Here is a 20,194-nt window from a genome sequence, read left to right as displayed (position 1 = left end):
AAAAAAGAAAATTGTCTTTTTTTTTTTTTTTTTCCTCCTTCGAAAGGTATTTCCCAGTCTCTGTATCAGGAACCATCCTAAGCACTGGTATTACAAAGAAGAATAAGACTTGATCCTTCACACTTATCCAGCCAAATTTTAAGTGTGATAGTAGAGACAGAGGGAAGTAGAGGGGGTGGCAGCACGTTCTGGGTTTCTTGAAAAATAAACAGAATTTTTGAAGCAGAGTATGGAAGGGCAGAAATAGATCAAACAAATTGGGGCCATATTAGGCCAAATTATGAAGGGTCTGAGGTAGCATAAGGAGTTTTTTTAAACCCAGTTTCAGTTGTTTAAAATGCAATAATTAAACCTGACTACAGCCTTAGTAAAACTCTTTTCATACTGCATTTTGGACTTCATAATGTTTCAATCTTTTTTTTTTTCCTTTTTAAGGCCATACTCATGACATATGGAGGTTCCCAGGGTAGGGGTCAAATCAGAGCTGTAGCTGCTGGCCTACAGCACAGCCACAGCAATGCCAGATCTGAGTCGCATCTGCGACTTACGCCGCAGGTCATATCACTGCTGGATCCTTAACCAACTGAGCGAGGCAAGGAATTGAACATGCGTCTTCATGGCTACTACTCAGCTTCGTTACTGCTGAACCACGATGGGAACTCCTCCATCAAGGAATTTTTAAACAAGCATTCATTAACTGTGTTGTCATAAATAGGAGCCCTAAGCAGTGTCCAGTGACAGTACTTGAGTGGGTAGACAGTGGAAGACCACAGCAGTCAGGTTTTGTTTGTTTGTTTTTTGTCTTTTGGTCTTTTTCAGGGCTGCACCTGGAGCATATGGAGGTTCCCAGGCTAGATGTCCAATCGGAGCTACAGTTGCCGGCCTACACCACAGCCAGAAGAACACCAGATCCGAGCCACATCTGTGACCTACACCACAGCTCATGGTAACTCCGGATCCTTAACCCACTGAGCGAGGCCAGGGATCAAACCCGAAACCTCATGGTTCCTGGTCAGATTCGTTTCCGCTGCACCACAACGGGAACTCCCCGCAGCAGTCAGTGTTAAGGAACACCAAGATGGTTTTGTGGTTGAGCAGTCTTAAATGGCTTAAGACATTGTTACATTTTACTGTTTATTAGTATACAGGGAAGTTTTTTATGCCTATATATACTTGCCTTTAAACTCAGTTACCTTTTTTCTCTGTTCAATAGTGAAATGAATGCAGGAATTATAAAAACAGATCAAAACTATGAAAAGATGATGTTTAAAGAAGCTTTGAAAACAGGGTTTTTTGAGTTTCAGGTAGGCTCTTAATTCTTTAGTAGCTATAAAATATAGCAGTGTGAATGTTATATATTTCATCCTTCTTTTCCTCCTGCTGTAACATAATAACTCATCTTAAGTAAAGACTGAAAATTTGTAAATTCTTCAGTAGATTGTGATTTTAAAGTTTTCTTTGATGCTTCTTCTGTTTTGTCCCTTTAATGTAAGTAATTCTGTTCTAGTCGAGCTATGAGTTAATCAAGAGGTTAAATCTAAAAATTGGTTGTTTTCCAGGAAAACATTTTAGAATTGATTTAAGAAAAAGCATAATTGTTAACTAATTGCCATTAGTTTGGAAGCAAACACTTTCTGAGATTTTCCATAAGGTGTCACTATTTCCTCAAGTTTGGCAGTTCCAGTGCTTTAAGTGAAAATGTAGCTTTCCTCAGTCAGTTTTCTAAAATACCACATTGGGATTTATGCAACTTGGTTCTCAGAGATGTGGTTAAATAAAGATAAGTGATGAGCATAGCAATGTGTCATATTTATAGCCTTTTTGATATGTAGTAATATATGCTACTAAGGGCATTTACCCTTTAAATACAGTTTAAATTGTTCAGCTTTTATGTCTATTGCAAAATGTCGTTTTCAGATATTTTTTTCTTGCGAATCAGTATAAAATTGAAATATCCATTTGTTAAGATTGATGTACATTTTTTTGCTGAAAAAATATGTCTCGTACATTTATTTGATCTTTGAATTGAGAAAGATTTTCTAATCATAAAAACAACACAAAGGAGCAATAAAAAAAATCTGAATTTGCCAACATAAATAAGAAAATCACACCTGAAATCATCTTAGAAATACATAGTTTATTGGAAGAAATTTATTTATAGTCTGTATTTCAGGATTTTGACAAGCCCATCAAACAAATACAAACAGGGGAGTTCCTGCTGTGGCGCAGTGGGGTCGGCAGTGTCTCGTGGCTCTGGGATGCAGTTTCAATCCCCAGCCCGGCACAGTGGGTCAAAGGATCCAGCACTGCTGCACCTGCAGCATAGATCACAAGTGTGGCTCAGATCTGATCCCTGGCCTGGGAACACCATATGCCCTGGGGTGGCCAAAAAAACCCAAATGGGGAGTTCCCATGTGGCTCAGCTGGTTAAGGATCCGGCATTGTGACTGCTGTGCTTCTGGTCGCTGCCATGGCGTGGGTTTGATCCCTGGCCTGGGAACTTCCGCATGACCCAAGTGTGGCAAAAAAACAAAAACAAATGGTCCAGAAAAATAACCGAAGGACATGAACAAAGAGTGCCCCCCAAAAGAATCCTAAGTGGCCAAGAAATACTTAAAAAGAAATCCTCAACAGCAGAGATCCTCAAAGATATATATATTTAAACAATGTATTGTTATTTACCTAAGGATTGATAAACATTTATTTTTAGGTTGTGAAAAATAAAGTAAAACCTTTACAAAAATTCATTATGGAATTTCAAAAAACTGAATACTTTTAATTTTGTTATAAAAAAAGTAGAAGGAGAGAAATGATAAAAAAATTCCAAATTTTATAGGCTGCGAAGGATAAGTATCGTGAGTTGGCTATAGAAGGGATGCACCGAGATCTCGTGTTCCGGTTTATTGAGGTTCAGACACTCCTCTTGGCTCCATTCTGTCCACATTTGTGTGAGCACATCTGGACCCTCCTGGGAAAGGTAGTTTTATGCATTAAGATGTTATGGATGGTTTTGATTTTGGCCTCATTAAATAAATGTTGTAATAATGTTACTTAAGAGAAAAAGCCTGAAAATGAATAATTCAAGAATAATGTTGGGTTCATCATCTCATAATTATAACAGCAGCTTAAACTGAGGGTACCTGTTTTTCAGATGATACATCTTTTATATGCATATTTATATATATATATATACATATCTCCCCAGTATTTTTTAAAAAACATGTTACTTTGTGCGTGTTTTTATCACCTAATTCCTGTTAGGAAACATTATAATACATTTGAGTACACGTATAACTAATACTGTTTTTCAGTTGTTTGTTAGGTGAAAATATTGAGAAAGGTATAATAAATGTTATGAACTGCTTATGAACAAAGATAGAAGTTATATTTGCATAAATATTCTTGTTTTATATAAAATTCCTGGCATATATAGTGCTGCATATTCAGGGATATTATATTAGCATTCTTACTGTGAAGATAAATTTAGTTATTTCTCCCAGGCCTGCAGATAAACAGATTGGCTGGTTTAATAACTCCTTTCTAGCCTTATTAGCCAGGCTCTTTTGTAGTATTCAGTGCATGAACAATGCAAAAATGTGCTCATGATGTATATATCGAGTAGCCATACTTTCAGTATTGGATATATTAATAGGATGAAAGCTGAGAGTGTGCGTAATTTATATAATAATGATTAAATTTAGGCAAATTAGCATTACATAATTTTCTTTGAAAGTGAGCATATGTGTGTGGGTATTAATATGTTTGTACAAATGGATGCTAATTAACAATGTAGAGGCAGACTTCACAGCTTGAATTCTAGGGAACATTAGATCAGGGGCTGTGGAAGTGTGTTATGTGTTGAACTTTGAGTGCACATTACAGATGGAAGCCTTGCTATGCAACTAACCAAGAATCATAAAATTGTGTTGTCTAATGTCATGGGACCTTTTCTTCGTTTTTTATTTTTAAAGCCTGACTCAATTATGAATGCTTCATGGCCGGTAGCAGGCCCTGTGGATGAAAGCTTGATACGTTCCTCACAGTATCTCATGGAAGTAGCACATGACCTTAGACTGAGACTCAAGAACTATATGATGCCAGCTAAAGGGAAGGTGAAGTCATTTTTTTTAAAAGGTCATTCCTTAAAAGGTATCGATCAAATCACATTTAATGGTATTGAAAATAAAGACAACTTTCATTGAAATATCTGGGACTATTTTCATTACGCATGTAGTTCTGTAGCATATATATGTATTTTTAATGTTAAAGGCAGTAGTAGTCTCTACTGGGAGGGGGTCTTTTTCATTTTTGATATATATGAACGTGATTAACTTTTTTTCCTGCCCTGTAGAAGCCTGACAAGCAGCCCCCTCAGAAGCCCTCACATTGCACCATCTACGTGGCAAAGGACTATCCTTCTTGGCAGCACGTCACTCTGTCGGTTCTACGGAGTCACTTTGAGGTGATGCTCTCAAGTGGTCTTTCCTCCTCAACAGTGTTGTGGACGGCCTGTGCTGTTTTTGACTTTAGGGTGTCAGCAGTGTCTTCGGGAGGAAAAACAGGCAGCTTTGTTTAATTACCTTCAGGCATGGGGTGCCCTTGGTGGCTCTTAAATGGGTGCCGAGGGAAAAGTGTTTTTCATCATTTCTGAAACTTTCATATAAATTGCTGGATCTGGTTGTATGTAATCAAAAGGCATGGGACTTTTTCTTTTTCTTTTTTTTTCTTCTTTGCTTTTTAGGGCCACACCCATGGCATATGGAAGTTCCCAGGCTAGTGACCGAATCAGAGCTACAGCTACCAGCCTATACCACAGCCACAGCAACGCCAAATCCGAGCCATGTGTGCAGTCTATGCCACAGCAATGCTATATCCTTAACCCACTGAGCAAGGCCAGGAATCGAACCCACATCCTTATGGATACTCATCAAATTTGTTTACGCTGAACCACAGCGGGAACTCCTGGCATGGGACTTTTTCATATGTGTGATTAAAATTATGAAACAAAAGGACTGAGTTTGTCTTTTGGATTTGTTGTGACTTGAGCACTGGGATTCATGAAGCTTTAACTTTCCTTGTGTTTGAAAATATTTAAATCTTGGCTCTTGAGTAATTTAAAAGAAAATGTCCAATTTGATAATTACTCATAATTATATATAATATATATATGTATAATATAGAAATGAACAGTTTGTTGTTTTTTTGACTGTCAAGTATTTAGCTATTAAGTATGATAATTGTATTTCAAGGAAACTCAGTATTTAAACTTAGTTCTAGATTTTCCTAAAGAAAAAAATTTACTGACCTTTTCCCTCTCACATTCAAAAATATGAAAACAAAGTATATGGTGTGGAATTTTTGCTCAGATTATAAGGTATAATTATTGGTGGACAGAACTGTTAAGGTGCATTTGAAAAAAAAGGAGAGAGGAGTTCCCGTCGTGGCGCAGTGGTTAACGAATCCGACTAGGAACCATGAGGTTGGGGGTTCGATCCCTGGCCTTGCTCAGTGGGTTAACGATCCGGCGTTGCCGTGAGCTGTGGTGTAGGTTGCAGACGCGGCTCGGATCCCGCGTTGCTGTGGCTCTGGCGTAGGCCGGAGGCTACAGCTCCGATTCAACCCCTAGCCTGGGAACCTCCATATGCTGCGGGAGCGGCCCAAGAAATGGCAAAAAGCCAAAAAAAAAAAAATTTAAATAAAAAAAAAAGGAGAGAGATAAAAGTAGGGATTATGGCCAAAGCATAAGGTGAAATATAAAGGAAAAATCCTTAGCTGATTTTCTAGATCTTTATTGGATTTGTACCTTAATACTTTTCATAGAAAATTAAGAAATGCTCAGAGAAACATTTATGTTTGTAAGAGTTGATGGAAAGAAAATATTTTTGTGTTCCATGTAAACCTATTTTTGTGGAGAACTACATCCTCCTTTGTAATAGAGAAAGAATGTAGCCTTTAGAATCTGCTTGCACATTTTTGCCTTATGTTAAATAAAAGAGTAAAATTTACTTTGGTAGGTAGAAAAATGAAATTATGCCTCACCGGTGTACATAGTCATACCGGCATTTTCAAGGAAGCAGTGAAAGAAGTGAATTTGATTTGTGATACCGCAGGTATTAAAAAATTCATCACCGGAGATCACGTCGTGGCGCAGCAGAAGCGAATCCGACTAGGAACCATGAGGTTTCGGGTTTGATCCCTGGCCTCGCTCAGTGGGTTAAGGATCCAGTATTGCAGTGAGCTGTGGTGTAGGTTGCAGATTCGGCTTGGCTGTGGTGTAGGCCAGCAGCAACAGCTCCGATTGGACCCCTAGCCGGGGAACCTCCATATGCTGCGGGTGTGGCCCTAAAAAAGACAAAAGACAAAAAAAAAATTCATCACCCTATTCTTTTAGAAATTGTATTTTTGCTTATAGTCATTGACTATATAGTTTGAAAATAGTATTTTTTGGAATGACCAGCTTCAAAATTTTCATTTGTTTTCATCCATAAGAACTAAAAGAATGTCAGTTTATTCAGAAAGAATGTTCTTTATGTTCATTATGCCCCTGTTTTGGAAACATAAGGAAAAGGAATATTTCCTACTCTCTCCTTTTCTCTCTCTTACGTATTTCATAGCAACATATTGGCAAGTGGAGAAAATACTTTTTCCTATGTACGTTAGTAAAGGTTAGAATTAAATAGATTATTGGCAATCTTACTATATGTTACTTTTTTAAAAGATTCATTCCCAACCCTTGCCTTTGGTGCAGTGTTTTTACAATAAGGAGAAAATAGGTCACCCAAAACTCAGAAAAGGCTGCTTGCTTTATTTCTCTTTGTTGTTTACAGGGCTGAATTTAAGTTTAGGTGGCACATTTGGAACTCTGTGCATATTAGTGATTATGATAAAGGTATTTATTTTTGAGTGGATAGAAATTATTTTTAACAGGCTGATACTAAGGATTCTTTTTTTCACATTTGTGTTCACAGTTTGTAAGGAAGTTAGAGTTCCCATCATGGCTCAATGGAAGCAAACTTGACTAGTATCCATGAGGATTCGGGTTCGATCCCTGGCCTTGCTCAGTGGGATAAAGGATCTGGCATTGCCTCGAGTTGCAGTATAGGTTGCAGGTGTTGGTTGGATCCGGTGTTGCTGTGGCTGTGGTGTAGGCTGGCAGCTGCAGCTCCAATTCAACTCCTAGCCTGGGAACTTCCATAAAAAGACAAAAAAAAAAAAAACCAACCCAAAAAACAAAAACCCCAAAACTCACACAGTTGTAAGGAAGAGCATTCAAAAGCAGACATTATATACATCTTGTGTGATAGTTTTCATTTTGATATGACTAATGAAATATTTTTAGGACTTTGAAGACAAGTAAGGTCTTTATAAGATCATTTTGTTTTATTACCAGGTCAGAGCTAATACTTAAACCTGGATGGAGGTGTCCTTCCTGTAAGGAGAAATTAAATATTCAGCACAGTGCACCTGCTTTTCTCCTTTAGCCTAAAGAACATGTGTTCTTTGAATTTAGAGGAAATAGGAGAGTTCTTTCTGTATGACTCATTTACCTTCACTTCCCCATGATGCTTGAGGCTGCACACTCATCTGCTCTTCTCTAGTAGGTTGTAGGGGCCCCCTTTTCCTATAGGCATATCTATTATTCTACGTTATCTTTAAATTGTTGTTATTCACATTCTTCCCCCTCCCTTTTATTTTAGACCAGTAGTGGAAAATTGCCTGATAACAAAGTGATTGCTAGTGAACTAGGCAATTTGCCAGAATTGAAGAAATACATGAAGAAAGTGATGCCGTTTGTCGCCATGATTAAGGTGAGTGGTGGACCTTGTGCAGCTGTGATTACATGGCTTCTGGTTAGATAGGGGGGTCATCGAAAGAAGGGGGAGCTTGGGCACCATCTCCCTGAAAGAATCTGCTAAAAGAGCACTTTCCAGTCAGTAGTTGTAGATGAGCGATCAGACTTGAGGTTTACCCGTGGAATTGCCAAGTATGTGAAAATGTGTATTGTGGAAGAAAAATTGCTTTAGAAATACTGCACTAAATGATTCTCTTCATATTCTCCCTTCCTCTCCTCCCTTTCAGTTTGGGGAGGAAACGTACTGCTTTGGCTTACATCAGGGTGTTTTCCCTAGATCCTGTTACTGGAACCAGGATTCCTTATTTGTGTAGGTTCAGCTTAACAGGATAAGCATTGTGTATAGTGGTTAGATCAGGATTTCTCAGCAATGGCCTTATTCATATTTTGGGCTGGATAGTTCTTTGTTGTGGGAGGCTGTCAGTGTTCTTAGGGCATTTAGCGGTGTCTTTAGCTCTACCTACCAGATGCCAGTAGAATCTCTCCCTCCTCTACTCAAGTTGTGACAACCAAAAATGTCTCCAGACGTTGCCCTGATAGCAAAATCTCCTGATAGCAAAATCTGTCCACCATCCCCCCTCCTCCACTGAGAATCTCTGGGTTAGACTCTTAGTTTTCTTCATATCCATAACTGGTCTGTTGGATTTCTTGACAAAGAGAAACAGAAAGAAGGCTGTATGTTGCTTAAGATCTTAGACTCTGGGCACAGACAAATCTTGGCCCAAATCTTGTTTGTCTGTCACTTCTTAGTTTTGAGGCCTTAGGCAAATCACTGAAGTTTTTGGAGCCATGAGGGTTTTCATCTATGAAATGGGAACAGTAAGAGCACCTACCTTTTAGGAGAGCTTTGAGGGTAAATGAAATAATACCTGTCAAAAAGTAGGCTTGGTAAAAATTGAAAAAAAAAATTAATCAGTGTCTTCCAGCCTGCTAGATATTTAATAGTTATGTTTAGGTTAATTCTTTACTCTCTAGGCTACAGATTTCTCTCTGATAAGAGACCAAAACTCTTATCTTGTCCTGTGTTGGAGTAGACTCTATTCTTAGGAAAGCCTTTTAATGCTCCTGGAATCAGAGTCAACCATCTGAGTCTTATGGTGTTTCAGAAAGAGTTTATTTTCAGAAATAATTTAGAATCTTGGCTTGACCTACACAAATCAAGTTATATCATGTTTGCTGGTATGCTCTTAATTCCTTGGTTCTCAGCTAGTGCCATTGGTCAGAATGTCAGGTCCATTGTCAGTATGGGGATTCAAGAAAATATCCTATTGTTGGTTGTGGAGACAGTTAATTTTGGTGACATGCTTTGTAGAATCTAATGAAACTGATTTTAAGTAATGTTCGATTCAAGGGTTGGCTTTTTGGAAGAAACAGTGTTACATTTTTTGAGTGGTAAAATATTTTTTTTTCAGTAATATTGGTGATTTGCCAGGCAAATTAGTAGTTTGAAACTTTGAAAAGTGTTCAGTAAATCTGGGAATTAGAAGATGGTTTTCTGGCACTTTTTCATGGGAAAACAAACAACTTGGAGAGTAAATGAGTATCAGGACTCGGGTCAGGTCACTTTCACGTAAGTGGAGCATGTTCTAGGCAGTTCGCCTTATGGCGCGTGTGAACTTAGGTCTTGAAGGTTACATTTTGAGCAGCAAATATTTTGTTTCATGTTAAAATTAATTTTTTTAATGTCACAGGATTATCTGAGTACCTATAAAATCTGACTTTAAAAAAGAACTTTAAATTTATGGAAATTTTTGGGAGTTCTTGTTGTGGCTCAACAGATTACAAACCCAACTGGGGTCCATGGGGATGAGGTTTGATCCCTGGCCTTGCTCAGTAGTCAAGATCCAGTGTTGCCATGAGCTATGGTGTAGGTTGCAGATGTGGCTCAGATCCTGCATTGCTGTGGTGTAGGCCGGCAGCTGTAGCTCCTGTTCAACCCCTAGCCTGGGAACCTCCCTCTGCTGCAGGTGCAGCCCTAAAATTAAAAAAAAAAAATTTATAGGAATTTTTTACTTGGTTATTAATAATTCAGTGTTCTCTGAAATAGTTTTAAAGATGTGGTATCTTGAAAAAAATTTTTTTTTCTTTTTTCTTTCCTCTTTCGTTACATGAAAGAATATTTTCACGCATTTGTTTGATTCCTGGTCAAAGTAAATTGTTTGGGTTTGCATATTAAATAAACAGTGGTAAAGTATTTCTTATATAAATCAAAAACCTTGTCCTTCTAGTCTTTTCATTGCTGCCTTAATCTTATCATGCTTTAAATGATAATTACTTTCAGCGAGTAGTTTCTTTAGCAACCAAACATAGATAAGGAAAACCATGAGTCCAGGGCCTTTCCTTTAACTGTTCAAATTTGAAGATTTTTATCACTTGAGAGAATGATTGCTTTTTCTACATATTCTTAACATGATTTTGTTTTTCAAAACTATTTTGGCTGTTAGGAAAATCTGGAGAAGACAGGCCCTCGTGTTCTGGATTTGCAATTAGAATTTGATGAACAGGCAGTACTCATGGAGAATATAGTCTATCTGACCAATTCCCTTGAGGTAAGAGGGGCCCAGGACTGCACTAACTAGTTAACTATAGTTAACGTAATACAGTTCTTTGTTTTATAATAAACCTTTTTATAAACTTTTTCTGTGTTTAGTTCCTTTGTCAAATATGTTTTAGAGTGAGAGGAGAGAGTGGTGGGTATAGAAATTATAGGAAGAAAAAATGATCTCTTAGCTTATTTCACTTATCAGTTCTTCTGTACCTAAAGTGCTAACTGTACATGCTTGAATTTTCCCCTCAAAATTATCTTTAAAAAAATGAAAAGAGGCTTTATATTCAGCTGTTTTAAAAATCTCTCATGTTATGGGGCACTCTGAATTGCTTCTTTTCCCCCCTCCCTTTAAGACCTCAGATTCATAGAATTAGATTAATTATAATCCATGATTCATGATATGTTATCATTGGTCCATACCTTGGCCTGTTTTTTTTTGTCTTAGTAATACAACGGACATCCACGAATCTGCTGTCCAGCTCGGGAACTGAATATTACTAATAGCTTTCGCATGATGGCGACTCGGTACCCATCCCAGCTTCCTTCCCCTGGACGATTTCATGTATAGATTCTAAAAATGCTGTCTCTCATTCAGCTTAGGCAGAAGGAAAGATACTTCTCTATAGAAAATCATGTTAGAGAATTCAGAAGTGCTTCTGGTAATAATGAAGACGCTAAAGTAAAAAAGTACAGGTTTAGTGTTTGAGTAAAATTGTTTTCTGAAGCGAGGGAAGAGATAAGCATTTCTAAGTAGGCATTTTATGTCATGTAATTATAAATGTGTTAATAAATTAAAAATTAGTAGACATCTACTTCATGTGTATTTCTAAATGTTCATATGCATTCACGGAGGTCAAAAAGCTTGGATATTCTCACAGAGACACTGGGAACACTTTATTTAGGGTCGTCTTATATTTAAGCATGTACAAGTTGCTCCGTATCTGATTTCTTCCATTTATTTAAGTGGAAGCCTGTATTTATACTGATTTTTGTTTTCTCTTACAAAAGAGAAAAACATTTTTGTTTTACAGCAGAGAGATGGTAGATTTCCTTATAGAAAATAATAAATATGACTGTATAGATAACATACTGAGACATGTAAGATGAATTAAATAATTGATTCCAAGTTTCATTTAATGTTTATATGGAAAATAATAAAATTGCACAAACCATTTCTTATTTGCTGGAGAACCAGTTCTGCTCTTTGGAGAAATGAGGTAATGATTAAGTTTAATCATATTAAGTGATGCTGATGACTTCCATTTTTTCCCCTCTATTTAGCTAGAACATATAGAAGTCAAGTTTGCCTCTGAAGCAGAAGATAAAGTCAGGGAAGACTGCTGTCCTGGGAAACCACTTAATGTTTTTAGAACAGAAGTAAGTTGAGTGAGTCTCACTGAATCATTGCATTTCCAAGCTAGAAGAGACTTTAGAGATCTTTACAGCTAAATTCATTTTTTTTGAGGGGCTACCACGTGGTATGTGGAGCTCCGGGGCCAGGGATCAGAGCCACAGCTGAGAACTAAGCTGATTCTGCTGCAGTGCCGGATCCTTAACCTGCTGTGCCAGGCCGGGGATCAAACCCATGTCCCAGCACTCCCAAGGTGCTGCCGATCTTGTTGAACCACAGTGGGAACCCCTAAGCGCACCCCTTTTTTTTTTTTTTTTTTGTCTTTTTGCTATTTCTTTGGGCCGCTCCTGTGGCATATGGAGGTTCCCAGGCTAGGGGTTGAATCGGAGCTGTAGCCACTGGCCTACACCAGAGCCACAGCAACGCGGGATCCGAGCCGCGTCTGTGACCTACACCACAGCTCACAGCAACGCCAGATCCTTAACCCACTGAGCAAGGCCAGGGATCAAACCCGCAACCTCATGGTTCCTAGGCGGATTTGTTAACCACTGCGCCACGACGGGAACTCCAAGCGCGCCCTTTAAAGGTGGAAGGAAGTGAGGTCCAGAGATGTTAAGTGATGAGTTCGGCTTTGGCCACATAGTTATTAGAAGTGGGGCTGGGTTTGAGATCCTCTCATTCCTTGTTTGGTGCAACCCTTATTTTTCCTAACTTTACTCCTGTGGTGGCATCAGATGTTATTTATTTATTTATTTTTTTGTCTTTTGTCTTTTTTGTTGTTGTTGTTGTTGCTATTTCTTGGGCCGCTCCCGCGGCATATGGAGGTTCCCAGGCTAGGGGTCGAATCGGAGCTGTAGCTGCCGGCCTACGCCAGAGCCACAGCAACTCGGGATCCGAGCCGCATCTGCAACCTACACCACAGCTCACGGCAACGCCGGATCGTTAACCCACTGAGCAAGGGCAGGGACCGAACCTGCAACCTCATGGTTCCTAGTCGGATTCGTTAACCACTGCGCCACGACGGGAACTCCCGTGATGTTATTTTTGATTTTAAAAATAAAAACATGATTTTCAAAACCTGACTTGGAAAAAAGATAGTGAAAATTGAAAAGTGAGACTTTTTTAAACAGTGAAAAGGACCTTTCATGCTTCAGATTGAGTTTAGGTTTGATATTGTGAAGAGGGTTTGCTTCTGGCATAAATCAAGTTGATATATCATCTTACATTATGCTGGAAATGCTTTTTAAATTTCTTATTTTTTTGGCCATTCCTAGGTGAAGAAATAGGTTTTGGAGTTCTGGGAGTTTCTATTTATTTACTCTCAAAGAAGCCATTCAGAATGGCAGCACTTGGCAGCTCCAGTGGAGTGCAATGTAGAGTCCATAAAATGCCCTGCTTTCTTGATAAGCACAGGACTTACATGTATCCTGCTATTTTACCACATTTAATTAAAAACCCAGCAAACAGAAAAAGCTACCATATTTGGGCCATAAAATCCTGTTCCCTATGCAGATAGGCTTATTTCAAGCTACTTTCAGGCATTCCATTAAGCTATTAGGTATTTAATTTTCATAAGGCTCAGATGACTTTTTCCACTTAAAATAATGAGCAGGGTATTTAACTATATAGCTTATATAATATGGGAGGTAGTATTGCATAAAACTGGGTTTATGCTCAGTAGATTCAAGGCTCTGCCTATTACTAGCTATGTGATCTTGGGCTACTTTGTTCATCTTTCTGGTTCTCAGCTTCTCGTCTATGAAGAGTTCTTAAAGAACTGCCTTGTAGGATATCGGAATAATGTCTATAAAGCACTTAGTATTATATCTGGTACACAGTAGGAATTCAATAAATGGTGGTAGTTGTAGAAGCGAAAATAAAATTATGGTGGAGTTCCTGTGGTGGCTCAGTGGAAACAAATCTGACTAGCATCCGTGAGGACGCAGGTTCAATCCCTGGCCTTGCTTAGTGTGTTAGGGATCCGGCGTTACCTTGAGCTGTGGTGTAGGTCACAGACACGGCTTGGATCCTGAGTTGCTGTGGCATAGGCCAATGGCTACAGCTCTGATTGGACCCCAAGCCTGGGAATCTCCATATGCCTGGAGTGTGGCCCTAAAAAAGAAAAAGAAAATATTGTTACTTATCTATTATCAGTATTGGTATATGCGCTTGATATATGTACTCATAGTCATTTTTACCTAGGCATTTGGTTGTAAGCATGAGCTTTGTACATCTTTTCTTTCATATGTGAGTATCCCTTGGTCTTGATTTTGAAGTACCAGAAGTAAATCTGCCTTTCATTGGACGTTAAAAATCTTGCAGAAATTTCCCCTTTGGTAGTATTCACGTTTGATTTCTTAACAACAGTTGTTTTCTTTTTCTTCTTCTAGCCTGGTGTGTTAGTTTCTCTAGTAAATCCTCAGCCATTTAGTGGCCACTTCTCAGCCAAAATTGAAATCCGGCAAGGAGATAATCGTGATTCTGTAATCAGGCGTTTAATGAAAGTGGACCGAGGAATCAAAGGTAAGTGGTTTCCCTGAAATGCACATTTGGCAGTAGCTTGTTTGATGGGTTCTAAGCAGAGGGGAGAAGGCTTGCCTAGGGACCGCCTACAATGCGGAAAGAGGGTTGAGTCCAGAATCAGGACATCTATGTTCGTTCCTCTTTTTGGGGACATTGGTGACTTGGCCATGTCACTTAAGCTCTAAACTGATCTCCCTTTTAGTAAAATGAGGACGTTGATTAGATACTTTGCCAGGATTTCATCCAGCTTTCAAATCGTAACTAGTAATTTCTATCTCTTAGAGGTATTCAGAATTAAGGAACATGGTCCCTTAATAGTTCAAGTTAACCTGCCCAGCTGGGTCTGCTTCTGAGGAAGGAAGAGAAACAGAGTAAAAGCTATTAGTGTCTGCCATGTATCAGCCATTTAATGCTTTTACAACCCCGTACATCGAGGGTATTATTTTTCCCCTTTTGCACAAGATGAAATGGAGGTCAGAAAGGCCAAATAACTTGCAAAGTTTGTTCAGCCAATAAATCCTGGAGCTAGATTTCACATTCAGGCCTATTTGACTCCAAAGCTCTCTTGCTTTCTTTTAGACAATGTGCCTCTAGGTGACATATGTAAATAATCTTAATTTCTTAGCAGAAGTAAATCTAGATCTTCTCTGATGAGAGTTGATATAATTTATAGTTTCTTTTTTTATCCCTCAGCTGGTCCTAAGCTGAGAAGAGTGTGAGGAGTGCTAGGCATCTCTATCACTTTTCTTCCAAATTTCGAAGACAAATTAATGTTGAGATTCTCTACTTTGCATGATCCCTCTGTTTTGATGGCAGTCAAGAGTCGATTGGGCCTCATACCATTAGTATAAAAATTTTCTGAAAAAGTTTACAGGTCTGACATAGTGACTTAATTTATGGAGTTATATTCATTCATGGAACTTCTGTTGCCACTTCTTGAGAGACTATCGAGTGTAGCGTATGTAGAGACCCCCTATCTGGGTACAGGGGCTTTGGGGAGTCTGCAGAATACTGTCGCTTAGGAGGCTGCATCTAGCGGAGGAGTGGGAGACCAAGCTGTTGAAGAACTTAACTGAAGGAGAAACTGCCGAGTATAGTAACAGAGTTATAGGTAAAATTTACGGCACAGAAAGAGGCAAGGTTATTTTCAGCTGTAGTGACCAGGGATGCGTTTACAGCATAAGCATTGTCTGACTGCAGCCTTGAGAGTTACACCTGTGAGGTGAAGGGAAGGTGTTTATCTCACACCGATACTCAATTCACTGTTTACCGGCAATGTATTAGGGCTACGAGTTTTTTTGTTCATAGATATTTTAAAAATTGTGATAAAATATATGTAACATAAAATTGGTCATTTTAGTCATTTTTAAGTGTGCCTTTCAGTGGTATTAAGTACGTTCACATTGATGTGCAGTCATCCCACTGTCCTTCTCTGGAACCTTTTCATCATCCCGACTGAACCTGAGCCCATTGAATAATAACTCCTCATTCTGCCTCCCTCTGGTCTCTGGTAACTACTACTCTACTCTTTGTATTTGATTGTTCTTGGTAGCTCTCTAAGTGAAAACATATGATATTTGTCCTTTTGTATCTGTCTCATTTCATTTAACAAAATGTCTTCAAGGTTCATCCACGTTGTTGTGGGCATTTGTCACGATCCCTCAATAAATCAGGGCACCCTGTGGCATATAGAGATTCCTTGGCCAAGAATCAGATCCAAGCTGAGGTTGTAGCCTGTGCCCTGGCTGTGCAACACCTGATCCTCAGCCCCTTGTGCTGGGCCGGGGATCAAACCTGCATCCCAGTGCCCCAGAGACACTGCCCATCCTGTTGCACCACAGCAGAAACTCCAAATCCAACTCCCTTTTAAATATATCCAGATATAACACTGACTAGGTTCTTAAGAATTATACTGAATGTGTCTTCTATATCATGTCTTTTCTCACTGAGCCCCTGGCATAAGTCTTACGTCCTTTGTCATTCTATCTGTGAATAGTTTTATTATAAAGTGCTTGAGGTTTGGTGTTAGTAGCTGCTGTGAGTTTTGAAAAGTAGAAATGTTAGGGGGAGTTTGCAGTTGATAGTCTACAGCAGAGCTCTAACCTTAAGACTTTTCCAAAAGCCCTCAGGATTCCTTGATATCTAAGGGGACTGAGTGTATTGAGTATATGAAATGGGGAAGGAGTGAAATTCAGTAACGTATTTCTCGGTCTGTTCTGCAATAGCCAGCAAGTCGTCCAATTAGTGTCTGTTTTATTGAGGGTGATTATGATCCAGCTCCAGGGGGAACTGGGAACTAAAATCATCATTTCACTCCACAAAGGCCACTGAGCGGCTATTTGATGATAATGACTTTAAATCACTCATAGCCTATGCCACATATGAACTAATAACTTGGAGGTGAAAAGCTCCATTTCACATTATCAGTCCCTAGGGACTTTCAATCACTCTCATCTTTTCTTTAAGTGCCTTAAAACTTGGGTAGTTGCAGCCTAAATTTCAACATTTTCAATGATAAGAGTTGTCTGGGATAAGAAAAGATAGTACAATCACTAAGAAAGCTCCAAAAATTTTATTGGCAGTAATGCACTACATGGTGAACCATCAAGGCAAATGTGTTCTGTCGCTTAGAGGTCTGGTTGGGTACTAAGGCTTCTTTGAAAGAGTTTGATTCAGAATTGCTTGGAATAATGAGGAATGTCTGTTTAGAGAGAGAAAGAGACAGAGGCAGATCTGCAGTGAAAGGCCTTGTACACAAAATCTGCTGGCAGGATTTATCACTGCTTCTGTAAGAAAATAATTTGGGGAGTTCCCATTGCGGCTCAGTGGTAACGATCCTGACTGGTATCCATGAGGATGTGGGTTCGATCCCTGGCCTTGCCCACTGGATTAAGGATCTGGTGTTGGTGTGAGCTATGTTGTAGGTCTCAGATGTGCCATAGATGTGGCGTTGCTATGGCATAGACTGGCAGCTGCAGCTCTGATTCAACCCCTAGCCTGGGAACTTCCATATGCCATGGGTGTGACCCTAAAAAGCAAAAAAAAAAAAAAAAAAAGAAGAAGAAAAGAAATGGTTTGGTATTTTCATTATGCACGTCAAATTGCATTAACTGTTAAAATGAATTGTATTCTTCCTTCAAAACAAGACCATGGCAGTCCTGAGGACTCTCTGCTCTTTTCCCATTTCCATCTCCAGGGCTTGTTCCTGGGGTAGATTGTATGGCCTCTGTTTGCCTTCATGTTAGTTGCAGGTAATTACTCTGTAAGCCCCAAGATCCCTGCTGTAAACTTAAAGTCCTTTAGTCTCATGTTTCCCAAGGAGGGTGCAATGCCTAGATAACTTATACTTCTAGCATAGCTGCCAGCTGCATTAATGTCTCCTTTTATCTTTAAAAAAATCTTAACCCTGTCATACTCTCAAGCCAACATGAGGGAGTGTAGCTTGTGGACCACCTAGCAATCTACTTTAGAAAGGAGTGGGGAGTAATTCAGAAAATATCTTCAGTTTCTGTGGACCAGGTTAAGCATAACTAACCATGCTACACTTAAAATGAACTCTAAACCCAGGATCATCGTTTGTAGTCATTTATTGTATTTTTCCACCATATAAAACAAAACCATTTGATGTTGAGGAGTCTCAGAATTACTGAAATAAAAAAATTTCTTTTGGTCCTAGTTTTTGGCAGGATTGTTAGATCATAAATTTGTTCAAGGGACAAGTGCTTTTTTTGCCAAGAGCCATCTTAGCAACTTGTACAAGAGCAGATCACAAAAAACTCAGACAGGGGGAGGATTGGAGCTCAGCCAAAAGCTCAGAATTCTGAAATCTCTGCCCTTTCCCCTTTTCTTCCCCTTCTCTCCTTGTCTCTCCTCAGCTTGTTAGTGCACTTTGAGCAAAACAAGAAACTGGTAATGCTGTTTCTTAGAGTAGTAATTCTTTCTCCAAAAGTGTCTTCCAAAAAAAGCAACAACTCTTGTACTTTTAAATATTCCAGGAAGCAAGACAAAAAAGAGAAACAAGTTTTAAGCCTTTTGATGTTTTGAAAAATGGTTAATTAAAGCATTTTAAAAGTGATTTGAAAGACCATATAGGGGAATGCTCAAAAATATGCTCAATCTCTCCCCTTGGCTTATAATTCCAGGAAGTGTGTTTTAGAATTGCTGCTAGTCTTTGATCTGGGGAGAAGTTGACAGGGGATGAAGATTGGTTAGCTTTAGCTTTGCCTTTTTGAGATTGGGTTTTATTTAATAATCTGATGAAAAATTTTTAAAGATACAGCAGCCAGTGTGTTTAAACGTGAATTACCAGACTCAGGCATGGGTTTGAGTCAGAGACTGTAATTAAATGTTCATCTTGTAATCTCTTTTGCTGTAGACCTTTCCAAAGTAAAACTGATGAGATTTGATGATCCACTCCTGGGGCCTCGGCGAGTTCCTGTGCTGGGAAAAGAGCACACTGAGAAGACCCCCATTTCTGAGCAGGCTGTTTTCCACGTGGATCTTACGAGCAAAAAAATTCATCTTATTGAAAATGGGCTACGGGCAGATATTGGTGATACAATGATCTATCTGGTTCATTAAACTCATGCACATGGAGATTTTTCCTGTTTTCTGGGGATATTACTGCTCTGATTGTGCCTATAGATTGGCTACGAGAACCTTAGGCTGGACCAAAAGAGATTTCATTTCTAACTACCAAATTCTGCATGTAATCATAATTATACATGTTATCTTGAATTCCTGGACCTAATAAATTTTTTTCATTCTTGAGGCCTCAAAGAGAAATAATGTAGCATTCTTTGTTTTTAGTTTTTAACAAATTATTGCCGTTTCTCAGAAGCTTCTAGTATTTCAGATTAACACAGAAGTGTCATTATGCTTCTTATATGAGGTGTACTTTTTACAATTGATGAAAACTAAGAAGTATCTAATAACTTTTATATTTATTATGGAGTTAGCTGTTTTTCTTTTCTTCTCTTTTTTCTTATCTTTTTAGGGCTGCACCCATGACATGTGGAAGTTCCCAGGCTGGGGGTCAAATTAGAGCTGTGGCTGCTGGCCTACTCCACAGCCATAGCAACTCAGAATCTGAGCCTCATCTGAGAACCCACTCCACAGCTCAGGGCAGCACCAGATACTTAACCTACTGAGCAGGGCCAGGAATCAAACCTGCATCCTCATGGATCCTACTTAGATTCGTTACTGCTGAGCCATGATGGGAATTCCTCTTTTTTTTTGTTTTTTGTTTTTTGTTTTTTGTCTTTTTAGGGCTGCACCCACAACATACAGAGGTTCCCAGGCTAGGGGTTGAATTGGAGCTATAGCTGCCAGCCTGCGCCGCAGCCACAGCCACAGTAACTCGGGATCTGAGCCACTTCTGTAACCTACACCACAGCTCATGGCAAAGCTGGATCCTTAACCCACTGAGCAAGGCCAAGGATTGAACCGGTGTCCTCATGGATCCTAGTTGGGTTCATTAACCACTGAACTACAACAGGAACTCTATCCTCTTTTTTTTTTTTTTAATGAAAAGTTGAAATTTATTTTGAAATTTTTTTTCTGCTAAAATTTCAAATGTTTATTGTTTTCTTTAATAAAAAGGAAAGAGTGAGCTAGACAGCTACTTTTGCTTTTTTTTTAATGGCTGCACTCATGGCATATAGAGGTTCCCAGGCCAAGGATTGGAGCCAAACCACAGCTGCAGCAATGCTGAATCCTTTAACCCACTTTGCTGGGCCAGGGACTGAACCCACGTCTCCACAGAGACCAGAGCCCCTGCAATCAGATTCTTAACCCACTGCACCATAGCTGAAACTCCTAGTTTGGCTTTTTTTTTTTTTTTTTTTTCCCCCCGGGCTCCTCCTGCAGCATATGGATGTTTCCAGGCTAGGGGTCAAATGAGAGCTGCAGCTGCTGGCCT

The 20,194-nt window shown here is 39.1% G+C and overlaps 1 protein-coding gene across 2 annotated transcripts in view; it reads left to right on the top strand.

Moving 5' to 3' along the window:
- The window catches only part of LARS1 (leucyl-tRNA synthetase 1), a 74,786-nt gene extending 55,724 nt beyond the window's left edge, over nucleotides 1–19,062 (top strand). For both annotated transcript variants that reach the window (XM_047778952.1, XM_047778953.1), the window contains exons 24-32: nucleotides 1,214–1,304; nucleotides 2,837–2,977; nucleotides 3,972–4,112; nucleotides 4,352–4,462; nucleotides 7,698–7,808; nucleotides 10,297–10,401; nucleotides 11,682–11,777; nucleotides 14,142–14,274; nucleotides 18,650–19,062. In XM_047778952.1, coding sequence (XP_047634908.1) covers nucleotides 1,214–1,304; nucleotides 2,837–2,977; nucleotides 3,972–4,112; nucleotides 4,352–4,462; nucleotides 7,698–7,808; nucleotides 10,297–10,401; nucleotides 11,682–11,777; nucleotides 14,142–14,274; nucleotides 18,650–18,855 — 1,135 coding nt within the window. In that variant the 3' untranslated portion in view covers nucleotides 18,856–19,062. The remainder of the gene's footprint in view (nucleotides 1–1,213; nucleotides 1,305–2,836; nucleotides 2,978–3,971; nucleotides 4,113–4,351; nucleotides 4,463–7,697; nucleotides 7,809–10,296; nucleotides 10,402–11,681; nucleotides 11,778–14,141; nucleotides 14,275–18,649) is intronic.
- Nucleotides 19,063–20,194: the final 1,132 nt, after the last annotated feature.

This window comes from Phacochoerus africanus, chromosome 4, assembly GCF_016906955.1.
Source record: "Phacochoerus africanus isolate WHEZ1 chromosome 4, ROS_Pafr_v1, whole genome shotgun sequence".
Classification (NCBI taxonomy): Eukaryota; Metazoa; Chordata; class Mammalia; order Artiodactyla; family Suidae; genus Phacochoerus; species Phacochoerus africanus.
The sequence above is the reverse complement of the archived record's forward strand: the minus strand, read 5'-3'. Positions and strand labels throughout refer to the sequence as shown.